This window comes from Manihot esculenta, chromosome 13, assembly GCF_001659605.2.
Source record: "Manihot esculenta cultivar AM560-2 chromosome 13, M.esculenta_v8, whole genome shotgun sequence".
Lineage (NCBI taxonomy): Eukaryota > Viridiplantae > Streptophyta > Magnoliopsida > Malpighiales > Euphorbiaceae > Manihot > Manihot esculenta.
Genome location: NC_035173.2, coordinates 13172609 through 13186421, shown reverse-complemented (window position 1 = coordinate 13186421; position 13813 = coordinate 13172609). Strand labels below are relative to the sequence as shown.

Sequence of the window (13813 nt, the reverse complement as noted above, 5' to 3'; positions counted from 1 at the left end):
CGGAGAAAAAGGAAAGGTTAAGCCAAACTCACGCTGTTTGATGAAGAAGACTAGACTACGATCCCTCTGAGGATCAATGAAACCGGAGGGAGGAGGATCGGTGCGATGAGGAGCCCTAATCCGAAATAAGGGGGTATCCAGATACTCTCGAGAAAAGAGGGACACAAGGGAGGAAGGAGTGACACTAGACACTAGGTTCAAAACATCGAGAAGCTTAGGATCTTCCATGGCAGAATAGAGTACGTACCTTGAAGATGGTTTCGCAGGAAAAATGTGGAGAAAGGAGGTGTGCAGAGAGCGACTGGGGAAGGAGAGTTCTCCAAAAATTTGGGGTTTTTGAATTTTGAAAACAGAAAAGCAAAGAAGGGACGTTTTGATGGAAACCGTTCTCGAGCTGCGCAGTCATTAAGAAAACCTAAATATTTACCCCCTCATCAATCATGCAATAACTACTGAGGAGGTAAAGGGGCAATTGATAATCGTTGGTCCTTGTACCCACCTGGGCTGAGGCAGGACCCGCGAAAGTAGATCAGGCCCAAAGCTCGGTACGTACCTAGGCAGGCCTGTCCAGCATCTTAGTCTTGGGTCCCGGGATGCATAGCAGACCGGATCGCCCGTGAGCCCAAGCCCGGTTAGAAGGAAGCCAGCCCGGTGATGGGACGTTATGAGAAGCAAGCAGGCCCAGTCCTTTCATAGCCATATTCGCATGCGCACTGGGGAAAATTAAATAGCTACCTGACATAGGTAGGGAGACTGACACTACTATACATACGGACCTACCCAGCAGAGATGGGTGTCACTGTAACGGAGAGGTCGTTAGGGGTCAACTATTATAAATCCTATTTTCTATGAATCTTAGAACATCAAATAATTACTTCGATTTTAATAAATAAAGGATTAATAATATAAATTAAACTGAATTATAATATAATTTTTAGCTAAATCGGTTCAGCATAATTTTAATAACCATCGTCCAAATAATAAGAAGCCAAGTCAATAAAAAGACAAACCTTTAAAATAAAAAAAGTGTGAAAACAAAATTTAAATTTAAACTTCAAACAAATTTAAACAATGTATTTAAATATTAAATAATATTCAAATAAATAAATTATTTATTCTTAAAATTTTTCAGCCATGTAATTAATTTGATTTAGATATAAACCGAAAAGAATTTTAATATCATATAAAAATTAAATTTAATATAAAAGCCTTAATTTTTATATAAATAATTACTGCTTATAAAATTTAATGAGTTTAATAGTTATATCTTATAAAATTTAAAATTTAAAATAGAAATGTGTGAAAAATTATTAATAAAAAATATATAATTATTTTTTTAAAAAAATCAGAAAAAAACTATAGATTTAACCTAAAAATTATTTTGATATAAATATTAAGGAAAATTTATAATTTAGTCCCCGATTATTACTATTATTAATAAGTCAGTTTCTGCTTTTTTAGAAACCTATTAAAATGTCCTTATCTTTTCTCTCTATCAACGAAACAATCATATCGTCTATTTCTGCAGTTAAAAATATAACAAAAAATCAAATTACCCTCTCTTTTCTCCTCCTCCTCCTCCTCCGAATCTCCCTCTTCGATTCTCTCTCTTCTTCTTCTTTTTCAGTCCTTCTTTTTCTTTTTCTTCTTTAAGGAGGAGGAGAAGAACGCGATTATTCTTCTTCTCCTTCTCCTCCTTCGAATCTCCCTCTTCAATTCTCTCTCTTCTTCTTCTTTTTTGGTTCTTCTTTAAGGAGGAGGAGAAGAAGGCGATTATTCTTCTTCTCCTTCTCCTTCTCCTTCTTCGAATCTCCCTCTTTAATTCTCTCTTCTTCTTCTTCTTCTTCTTCGATTCTTCTTTTTCTTTATCTTCTTTAAGGAGGAGGAGAAGGAGACGATTCTTCTCCTTCTCCTTCTCCATCTTCGAATCTCCCTCTTCGATTCTCTCTTCTTCTTCTTCTTCTTCTTCTTTGGTTCTTCTTTTTCTTTTTCTTCTTTAAGGAGACAGAGAAGGAGGCGATTCTTCTTCTTCTCCTTCTCCTTCTTCGAATCTCCCTCTTCGATTCTCTCTTCTTCTTCTTCTTCGGTTCTTCTTTTTCTTTTTCTTCTTTAAGGAGGAGGAGGTGTTGGAAAAATAGGGTAAAATAATGAAACTTGAGTCGTGTTGAATACTATCCTTAAGGATTTATTTTGTAATCCTCCAGGATTAAACAGGTTCTTCTGCAATTTAATTTCCAGGATCAGGACAACAAGAATTTATCTCTAATTTATAACCCAGCAGAAAACACAGAGGAAAGAAAGAATAAAGTACAAAGTAGAAAAAATGGGAGTCCATATCTTTGTAAAGATGGATGCTATTTATAGTAGAAAAACCGACCATTATATATGATTATAAAAATCTTGAGATAATATAATAGAATCATAACCGTCAGATTTAATATTATATTTAAATCTCATAAATAAAATATTTAATGACCATAAATGTAATACCCGGCTAGACTCCGGTATCGGAATTCCTACCGTCCGGTGGAATCTCGGATGTCGGAGACCTCTAGAAGGGTAGAGGCATGTTTTATAAAATGTTTTCATGTATTTTAATGTTTTAAAGTATGAAACTAAATGAGTTTTTGCATGAAAATAGCATTGGAGGAAAACCCAGGTTCGGCCGCCGAAAGTCAAGTTCGGCCGCCGAACATGCATGCGTTTTGGAGGCACGTTAGGCCCCCGAAAGCATGAGTTAGGGAAGTTCAGGTTCGGCCGCCGAAAGTCAAGTTCGGCCGCCGAACATTTGCATGGATGCGGAGGCACTTTCGGCCCCCGAACGTGGCCTGGCCAGCCACTATATAAGGGGCACTTAGCCGAAATGGGCGAGCTTTCTCCCATTTTCGGCCACAGCCAGCTTCCGACTTTCCCTTTGCAAACCTAGTGTTCTTCCTCCAAATCCCCACCATTTTTCTTGAGTTTTAAGCTTGCATTGAAAGTTTTGAACTTTTGAAACAAGTTTTGGAGCTTTGGGAACTCAGGAGCTCATCTTCTTGGATCTCCAAGTTTAGGTCGTCTCCCTCTCGATCTTCAAGAGGTAAGAGCCGATCTTAAGCTCCTTATGTGTTTTCAATAAGTTTTATGCTAGATCGATGAGTAGAAATGCATGTTAGGTTATATGTGGAGTTATGGGTTAATCTTGATGTCTTGGACAATGTATGTTGTTTTTGTGTGTTTGAAGTGTTGTAGTTGGGGTATTTGATGTTTTGAGGCCCCTAGGAACTTGTATGCATGATTTAACTGAGGTATATGCATGATTGGTGAGTTTGGAGGCGAAAATGCATTTGGGAGCCAAGTTTCTGCCCTTCGGCAGAAACCAGGTTCGGCAGCCGAAGGCACTTTCGGCCGCCGAACATGGCTGGTGAGGCAGGCCTTTCGGCTGCCGAAGTTGCCCCCGAAGGGAGACTTTCGTCTCTGTCTGGGACTTTCGGCCGCCGAAGGTGCCGCCGAACATGCATGAGTTTCGTCTCTGTCTGGGAGTTTCGGCCGCCGAAGGTGCCGCCGAACCTGCCTGACTTTCGGCTCTGGAGGGACTTTCGGCCGCCGAACCTGCCGCCGAAAGTGCCCTGTCCAGCCATTTCTTGCATGTTGTTATGTGATTGTTTCATGATGTTTTAGGGGGTTTTTGGGGAATATATTAGAGTTATGTTTATGTATGTTTGGTCCCTCATTGGAGTCCACCTGTGTAGGTTCGGACCCGAGGAACCGAGGACCCCAGCAGTGAGCCAGCTGCTACAGAGTTTGTCAGAGCTAGCCAGAGGTGAGTGGAATAAACCTTAAGTTTTAAATAAATGAAAATATGAATTTTGAGCATGATCCATGCATCATGAATGCCATGAGATATAATAGGTTGCTTGCATTAGTATTCACGAATATGTTGCATTGCATTTATGATGTTAATGTTGATGTGGATTGGTTATTGGATGATCCTTTAGTCCTCCTATGATATGATTGATGTTATGGCATGTTATGGTATGGAAGTCCAGGTTGTACCCATTCTACGTCCCTGGCACGATGTAAGAGAAAGTCCAGGTTGTACCCATTCTACGTCCCTGGCACAGTTGGTCCATATGATATGTTATGATAAGGGAAAGACCGGTTGACCCATTCTACGTCCCGGCACAGTTGGACCTATGTAGAGGACTATAGGTGACAATACCATCCGAGATGTGATTTGTTGTGATGTGTTGCATTCCCTGAAAGCATAAAATTTTAATATAATGTTTTATATTATTCTGCTCACTGGGCTTTGTAGCTCACCCCTCTCCCCTAACCCCAGATGTGCAGGTACAGGGTAGATCAGAAGGTTAGCCAGAGTTTATTGAAGTATGCTGATGTAATAGTTAGATTGTGGACATGACAATTGTACTATGATGTAATGTAAGAGATTACAGTATGTTATGTAATGAGGCATATTGAGGTTATAGATGTGCTTGACCCTATGAGTATTGTAATCCCTTGATTCATGATCTATAGAAATGTTATAATGTTTATGTCTAAACCAACTCATCTTATGTGGTATCGCCGTTGGGGCATTGATGAGATCCCACAGAGGGATCATGATTATGATCATGACTATGTACATGTATGTCCAGGTTGAGTTGGTGTACGAGAAATGAAAGAAAAGTTTAAATTTTTATGCATGTTGTTGATCATGTATGGGATTATACAGGTTTACAGGTTATATGACAGGCTTGCTACGGGTCCCGGCGGCCTTAAGTCGACCCGGATCCTAGCGCCGGTAGCGGTCCGATTTTCGGGTCGTTACAATAAAATTTTCAACGACCATCAAATCTTTAATGACCATAAAATCTTTAATGACCATAAAATCTTTTTGAAATCTAAATTAATTTTACAACAATCTCCCACAGATTTCAAAAGACTTTTCATTGCTGGATTTAGAAATTTAGTGTATATATTTCGAATCTGGTATCTTTTAGACTATGAACCAGACCTAGATTAATAAGACTTAACATATAGAGGGATTGGTAAAACTTTTGTTTCTATGAACCAAAAACTCTTTTTTATATGCTAATATCTCATCAATCTCATAACACTCTATAGATCTTGTTGTCAATGCTATTTCGCGCTAATAGGCCATGTGGGCGCCTGGTAGTTCATAAGTGCTCTAGAGATTATGCCATAATCTCATAGAAGTGGCTTCACTCCACACTTATATAGGTGATATTATTAAGTGTATACTGCAATTTATACACCACCCATAAGGGATATGAATATCATTAAGAGCTTTCATCTCATCCTCTCATTAATGCAATCTAGCACTTCTCACACCATAGGAAGGGACAACAACAAATAGTGCTATCAGAACTAACAAGTGACTTATTATTACCCATATGAACCTTTTTCATGGGATCTGTAATCACAAAGGTTGGGTTTCCATCACTGTTAATTTCAAATTGGCTCAAGTCCCATTCCTCTCGATGTTTCATCTATTAGTTTTCTCCTAACGGTTTAGTTAGAGGATCGGCCAAATTCACTTCTGACTTCACATAATCAATGGAAATAGTTCCATCTTTCAGCAGCTACTTAATAATATTATGTCTCATACAAATATATATATTCTTACCATTGAAAGTTTTATTCTTTGCAATGGCTATTGCCGCTTGGCAATCACAACGCATTGATACAGATGGTGTTGGTGAAAAATTCATTAAATGCAACAAACTCCCAATGATCTGTATATATTCAGATTGAGCAATAGAGTCACCTCTATTTTTCTTTAATTGACAGTTAGGATCATAAGGGGTACTCACTGGTTTGACATTGAAATGTCCAAACTTCCTTAGAATCTTCTCAATGTAATGCTCTTGTAATAGCATTAGACTATCATTCTTCCTTATGATTCTAACTCCCAAAATTATGTTTGCCTCTCCCATATCTTTCTTATCAAATTTAGAGGCAAGGAAAGGTTTTGATTTACAAACTATATCGTAACTTGTACTAAAAATAAGCATATCATCCACATATAAACAAATAATCACAGATTCATCATTTATACGTTTTGCATATACACACTTATCAACTTCAACAGAGGTAAAACCATCATTCAACAAAACTTGATCAAATTTCTCATGCCACTGTTTGAGAGCTTGTTTTAAACCATATAATAATCTAAAAAATTTGCAGACTTTATTTTATTGACTAGAAACAATACAACCATCAGGTTGTACCATATAAATTTCTTCTTCCAAGTCTCCATTTAGAAAGGCTGTTTTAACATATATTTGATGAATAACAAGTTTATGTATAGAAACTAAAGCAATTAATACTCTAATAGAAGAAATTCTAGCTACATGAGCAAATGTGTCAAAATAATCTATATTTTGTATTTGAGAAAAACTTTTTGCTACTAGCCTTGCTTTATACTTTTCAATTGACTCATCTGGGTTATATTTTCTTTTGAAAATCCATTTACAACCAATAGGTTTAGCTCCTGGAGGCAAGTCTACTAAAGTCCAAGTACCATTTTGAGTAATAGAATCAATTTCAGCTTTAATTACTTCTTTCCAAAAAGGAGCTTCAGAAGATTTAATAGCTTTGGAAAATCTTAAAGGTTCATTTTCAATAAGATAAGTGTAAAAGTCATTTCCAAAAGAAGTCTATTTTCTTTGTCTTTTACTTCTTCTTAAATCTTCATTATTATTTTCAAAATGATTTTCATAAATATCTTCATTAGGTGCATGAGAAATTTTCTCAACTTTTAAAGAAAAAATATGTTCAAAAAACTCAGCATTTTTTGTCTCAATTATAGTATTACAATCAAGCACATCACTTTTCAAAACAAGAAATCTATATGCAGCACTATGTTCAGTATAACCTATAAACATGCAATCAGAAGTTTTTGAACCTATTTTTCGTTTCTTAGGATCAGGAAGAATTACTTTAGCAAGACACCCTCACACTTTTAAATATTTTAAGTTAGGTGTATAACCTTTCCAAAGTTCATAGGGTGTTTTATCAGTTTTCTTATAGGGTATTCTATTTTTTAGATGACAAGCAGATAATAAAGCTTCCCCCCAAAGGTTATTAGGTGAGGAAGAACTTATTAATAAAACATTCATATTTCTTTTAATGTTCTATTTTTTCTTTCCGCTACTCCATTAGATTCAGGTGAGTAGGGTGGAGTAAATTCATGAATTATTTCTTCTTTTTCACAAAAGTTATTAAATAAGATATATTCTCCACCTCTATCTGATCTAATCTTTTTTATTTTCCTATTTAATTGATTTTCTACTTCAGCTTTATACAATTGAAACATATTAAATGCTTCATCTTTATTTCTAAGAAAATATACTTTAGTATATTTATAATAGTCATCAATAAAAGTTACATAATATTTTTTACCACCTCTAATAATAGTTTGTTTTAAATCTCCTAAATCTGTGTGTATTAAACTAAGCAATTCAGATTCTCTATGTGTAGTTGAACATGATTTTTTGGTTGACTTAGATTCTACACAAATCTCACATTTATTTAAACATGTATTACCAGTACTAGATATTATACCAAGATATTGCATTTTTTTAATATAAGAGGCACTAACATGTCCTAATCTAGCATGCCATAAATCAAAAGAATCAAGCAAGAAAGCACAAGAATATGCATTTTCATTTGTTATTGCAGAAATATTGAGAACAAAGAGTCCCTGATTACAATAACATTTTCCAATAAAAATTTTATTTTTTGTCAGTATGATTTTGTCTGACCCAAAAGACACCTTAATCCTAGCCTTTCCCAATAGAGTTACAGAAATTAAATTAGCTCTCATATTAGGTACATGAAGTACCTCATTAAGTATCAAGATCTTGCCAGATGTGAGTTTGAGAAAAACTTTTCCTTTACCAAGGACACTTGCAGTCCTATAATCATCCAAATACACATGTGCTTCTCCTTCTCCCACTGTAGAGTAGAAGGTAAACGCATTTCTGTTTATACAGATATATCTAGTAGCACCAGAATCTACTACCCATTCTTGCACATTAGCTACAAGAAAAGTTTGAGAAATGACCGCAGGAATAATGTCATCTCCTTCAGCTAAATTCACTTTTGGTTTAAGAGGATTGTCATTTATTACTCTTTTCTTGCACTGAGGTGCATGATGACCCAACTTACCACATACAAAACAATGTCATTTCTTTTTAAAGGTGGGATTATTAAACTTAGGTTTGTAATCAGATTTCTTATTTTCGTGCCTGTTATTTGATTTGTGCACTTTTTCTTGTACAAGATTTGCTATTGTAGCCAGCATCCTCAATAGTATATTTCAGGTTCATTGAATCCCATATTTCATTGAATTCCATATTTTCTTGGCTTCCTTGTAGGAACAGTAGTTATCAAAGAGATCGTTAAAAAGAGTACTGATAATTGTATGCCTACATACCTTATTAGAATAGGCTCAGATTTCATGCAACTTTGGATCAATAGCAGGTACAGGTCTTGATTCTATGGGTGTCGAAGCAACGCCATGCATGTCAAGTATTGAAAAAAATTCTCTCTTGTCATCTCCTTTAAAATTCATTTGCAAAAACAGAGACAGTGATAATGTCATTGGAAGCGGGCAGTGCAGAAGCAGAGACAGTGATAACATTTGGTTCCATTTGTATAAAGATAAATCCTTAAGATTGCTGAAAAAATAGGGTAAAATAATGAAACCTGAGTCTTGTTGAACACGGTCCTTAGGGATTTATTTTGTAATCCCTCATGATTAAACAAGTTCTTTTGAAATTTAATTTCTAGGATCAGAACAACAAGAATTTATCTCTAATTTATAACCTAGTAAAAAACACAGAGGAAAGAAAGAGTGAAGTAGAAAAAATGGGAGTCCATATCTTTATAAAGATGGAGGCTATTTATAGTGAAAAAATCGACCATTATATATGGTTATAAAAATCTTGAGATAATATAATAGAATCATAACGGTCAGATTTAATATTATATTTAAATCTCATAAATAAAATATTTAATGACCATAAAATCTTCAACAACTATAAAATTTTCAATGATCATAAAATCTTCAACGACCATAAAATCTTTAATGACCATAAAATTTTTTTGAAATCTAAACTAATTTTACAACAGGAGGAGGCGATTCTTCTTATTCTTATTCTTCTTCTTCGAGAAGGAGGATGAGGAACTATTTCATTGACGGTATAAAATCTTCAATGACCATAAAATCTTCAATGACCATAAAATCTTCAACGATCATAAAATCTTTAATGACCATAAAATTTTTTTGAAATCTAAACTAATTTTACAACAGGAGGAGGCGATTCTTCTGATTCTTCTTCTTCTTCTTCGAGAAGGAGGATGATGGACTATTTCATTGACGGGAAGTAACGATAAGGACGTTTTAATAGATTTGAGAAAAATTAAGGACATTTTAATAGATCTGAAAAAAAGATAAGAATGTTTTAATAGATTTCTGAAAATATAAGAACTGACTTATTGATAATAATAATATCCAGAGATTAAATAAGGTGTTTTATTTGAGGGAAAAGTTGGGTTTAAAAGTTTTCTATTTCATTTCTCATCTATTTTTAATGGAAAGATAATAGAATGACTATTTCGTTGACGGAAAGAAAAAATAAGAACGTTTTAATAGATTTCTAAAAATACAGGGACTGATTTATTAATAATGACAATATTCAAAGATTATATAATAAATTTTTCAAACATTAACAATAACATGAATTGTATATTAATTTAATAAATTGAGAAATAAAAGGCTATTATTATTAGTTTGAACATTAACCCTACTGATAATGCACTTTACTTTAGAAAAAATGGAATAGATTTTATATCAATATAATATTTTTTTTAGTAGTAGATCAATATGATATTGAAATTATTTTAAAAATTATAAAATTTAAATCTAAACTTCAACTGAAGTAAAATTAAGGAAAATGAAAATATTAATTAGAGAAAGAGAATGGTTATATAAGTTAAGGCTAAGTGAGGAATACGCGCTTAGTAGCGGTTGAGGATTCCTGGGTAGAATATTCAATTCCAATTAACTGAAAAAAAAAAAAAAGAAAAAAAAAAGGAAAGATTCAGGAGAACCCTTTCTCTTCTCTTCTGTGTTGTGTCTGTTCCCTTATCTCCCTCACACTTACCTTTTTCATTCATGTGAAGCTGTCTATTACCCAAACACCCCTCTTTCTCCCTGTCTCTCTTTAATCTCTATTTATATCTTTACCTCTTCACACATACAAATTGTATTTGTGCTTTCTCTTTCTTTACAAAAAGAAAAGCTCATCCATCATGGCCGTTTCAGCTCCTCCCCCAAACCCCGTCCCCATCGCATACCAAGGCGGTACATCTGCCGCAGTTCCCGACTGGTTAAACAAGGGAGACAACGCATGGCAAATGATCTCTGCAACACTTGTGGGTCTCCAAAGCGTGCCTGGACTTGTAATTCTTTATGGCAGCATAGTGAAGAAGAAATGGGCTGTGAATTCTGCTTTCATGGCTTTATACGCTTTTGCAGCGGTGGTCATCTGCTGGGTTGTTTGGGCGTATAAGATGTCGTTCGGAGACAAACTGTTGCCGTTCTGGGGAAAAGCTGGACCTGCCTTGGGACAGAAGTTTCTAATAAAACAGGCTGAACTGCCGGAGACGACTCATTATTACCATAATGGAGAAGTGGAAACGACCATGGCTACTCCTTACTATCCAATGGCGTCGATGGTATGGTTTCAGTGTGTATTTGCAGCGATAACACTGATTCTACTGGGGGGATCGGTGCTTGGGAGGATGAACATAAAGGCTTGGATGGCGTTTGTGCCGCTGTGGCTGACATTCTCTTACACAGTGGGAGCTTTTAGCTTGTGGGGTGGAGGGTTCTTGTTTCACTGGGGTGTCATCGACTACTCCGGCGGTTACGTCATTCATCTTTCTTCTGGGATTGCTGGCTTCACTACTGCTTTTTGGGTCAGTATTAAATCATAATTATTATTCTAATTTATAATTTCTTTATTTTTTTTTCTTTAATTTTCTTGCTCTATTGAATGAATTATTTATAGTTTTTAATTACTGTTAAATTTTGGATGAAAGATTTGTTGAAGAGATCCAAAAACTATTTAGTATAATTAAATATTTTACTCTCCATTAATTAATATCTTTTATTATTTTTTAATTATAAATAAATAATTAAAGATAAGGTATTTTTAAAAATAATATTTTTCAGAGAAATAAATTTTTAAATATAAATTATTTTCATAAACAAATGAAACCTCAATTTAGATAAATTTAAAATTATGAGAATGGGAAATTCCAATTAATTTGGAATTTCTAACATTTTATTTCAATCTCACAACAGAGATCTAACAAATTATATTGATGTTTTTGGTACTAGGATGATTTTCAATGTCTTAACTTTTTACAAAGAAAAAGTCAAAGAATAATGAGGTAGGTGTGATTGCATTAAAGTAACCACATGTATGTTCATTTCTTTGCCACATGTCAACGTCTGATTAAACTAAAAATAAATTCATTTAATTTTTCATTAAATATGTACTTTATTTAAATAAAGGCCAATTAGAAAATTTACATTCTGAAAAATATAAGAATTATTCTGATTGATATTTTTTTAAAATTTTTAAAAAAAATTAAGAGTTTTTTTAGCCGAAGTAAAATAATGTATTTATTTTAATTTAATTAAATTATTTTTTAAAAAATAATTTTTTCACTAAAATTTTATACTATATATATCATAATAAATATAATATTTATATTTTTGACACCAAAATATATATATAATAAATAAGATTAATTTTTTAAATTTTAACTAAAAATTTAAATAATTAAAATTAAATTTATATTTAGTTTACGTAGCTAAATTAGTAATTATATAATTCATGTTGATGCTTAAAATAATATTTTTTTTAAATTCATCATATAATTATGGTTGTATTCACATACGATAGATATATTTAAATAAATTTAAAAATTTTAAATACTATTTTCGATCCTTAATTTTTAATTTAAAAAAATATCATTATTTATTGACAATTTGATATCCCTTCCAAGCTTTTATACTAATTCATAACTTTTGACTTCTATAATTTTAGTGTGGTTTCACGCAAGCTCGCCAAACTAGCTGTAGGGTAATATTTATTATTATTAAAAATATAAAAAAAAATTAATAATTTTGCAATATTCTATTTAACAAAACAAACTAAAATAAATTATGAATGAATTAATTATTAATATAAGTAGCTCTTATTAGAACTCGCATTCAGAAGTCTAATATTAAAAATAATTAAATATTTTTATTAACATTGCATTGCCGTTACGGTATGAAACCGGCAACAATTTGGTTAATTAATTACAGCACAGATACACCTGGAAGCTGCAACTGGTAATAAGAAAAATGCAAATGAAAGGAAAACAAGAGTGCAGTTATAGTAAGTTATTAAATTAATTAATATTTGGAAATTAATTATTAATGAATAAAAAATAAAAATAAAAATAAAAATGCAGGTGGGACCAAGATCAACGAACGACAGGGAGAGATTTCCACCAAATAATGTACTGCTGATGTTAGCAGGAGCAGGGTTACTGTGGATGGGATGGGCAGGATTCAACGGTGGAGATCCATACTCGGCCAATATTGACTCTTCAATGGCCGTCCTCAATACTAACATCTGCGCAGCTACAAGCCTTTTGGTTTGGACTTGGCTTGATGTCATTTTCTTCAAGAAACCTTCTGTGATCGGCGCTGTTCAGGGAATGATCACTGGCCTTGTCTGTATCACACCTGGTGCAGGTATTTTTCTTTATTTCTTTATTTATTATTATTATACCGAGTCTTTGAGTGTTGTTAATGAAATTTATATTTTCTTTATTAAAAATGTTTTTTTTTTTTTTTTGAAATAAATTAGGAAAGGGAAAGACGCCTCACTTGACCACGTCTTTTCTAATAGTTAATTAGGATTTCTAATATTTATTTGGTTTAAAAAATAACTAATGAATTATTATTTAGGTCTTGTGCAAGGATGGGCAGCTATAGTGATGGGAATATTATCAGGCAGTGTTCCATGGTTCACCATGATGATTGTACACAAAAGATGGACGCTTCTCCAAAAAATTGATGACACCTTAGGTGTCTTCCACACCCACGCCGTTGCCGGCCTTTTAGGCGGTGTTTTAACCGGCCTTTTTGCTGAACCTTCCTTATGTTCCCTTTTTTTACCAGTAACAAATTCTAGAGGCGGTGTCTACGGTGGATCCGGTGGAGTTCAAATCCTCAAACAACTTGTTGGAGGTGCATTCATTATTGGTTGGAATTTGGTTATCACTTCAATCATTTGTGTAGTGATAAATTTGGTTATCCCATTACGCATGTCAGAGGAGCAGCTGTTGATCGGAGATGATGCTGTGCATGGCGAAGAGGCTTATGCATTATGGGGTGATGGTGAAAAATATGACTCCACCAAACATGGTCTGTACTCTGATGACACCCTCCATAAGACATCCGTCGGTGCCACTCAAGTGGTTTAATTAATTCATAGTATTATTATCGATCAGTTTTCTATGTAAATTTATCATCCATAGACATATGTTTGTGTGTTTTTTCTTTAAAAAAATTAATATGGTGTACAAATATTGATTGAAGTTAATGTGACAATCGCAAAAAAATAAAAAAAATAAAAAAAAAAAATATTAGAGTTCTAATATTTGGTAAAAAACAGGTGAGGTTATGTTTGGACAAGTATGTGTGAGCTGTGTTAATTTGAGCCGAAAAATTTAC

General features: G+C 33.7%; 1 protein-coding gene across 1 annotated transcript; it reads left to right on the top strand.

Moving 5' to 3' along the window:
- The first annotated feature begins 10131 nt into the window (after positions 1 to 10131).
- On the top strand, positions 10132 to 13708 carry LOC110629771 (ammonium transporter 3 member 1). Its single transcript, XM_021776878.2, has 3 exons — positions 10132 to 10992; positions 12544 to 12829; positions 13046 to 13708. The coding sequence occupies exons 1-3, from the start codon at positions 10324 to 10326 to the stop codon at positions 13561 to 13563; spliced, it is 1473 nt and encodes a 490-aa protein (XP_021632570.1). The 5' UTR covers positions 10132 to 10323; the 3' UTR covers positions 13564 to 13708.
- The last annotated feature ends 105 nt before the right edge of the window (positions 13709 to 13813 follow it).

Bases quoted from the DNA above. Each gene is read 5' to 3' on its own strand.
- LOC110629771 (XM_021776878.2), top strand. From the start codon at position 10,324: ATGGCCGTTTCAGCTCCTCCCCCAAACCCCGTCCCCATCGCATACCAA. The intron at 10,993-12,543 runs GTCAGTATTAAA...ATAAAAATGCAG, and splicing joins GCTTCACTACTGCTTTTTGG to GTGGGACCAAGATCAACGAA. The intron at 12,830-13,045 runs GTATTTTTCTTT...ATTATTATTTAG, and splicing joins CTGTATCACACCTGGTGCAG to GTCTTGTGCAAGGATGGGCA.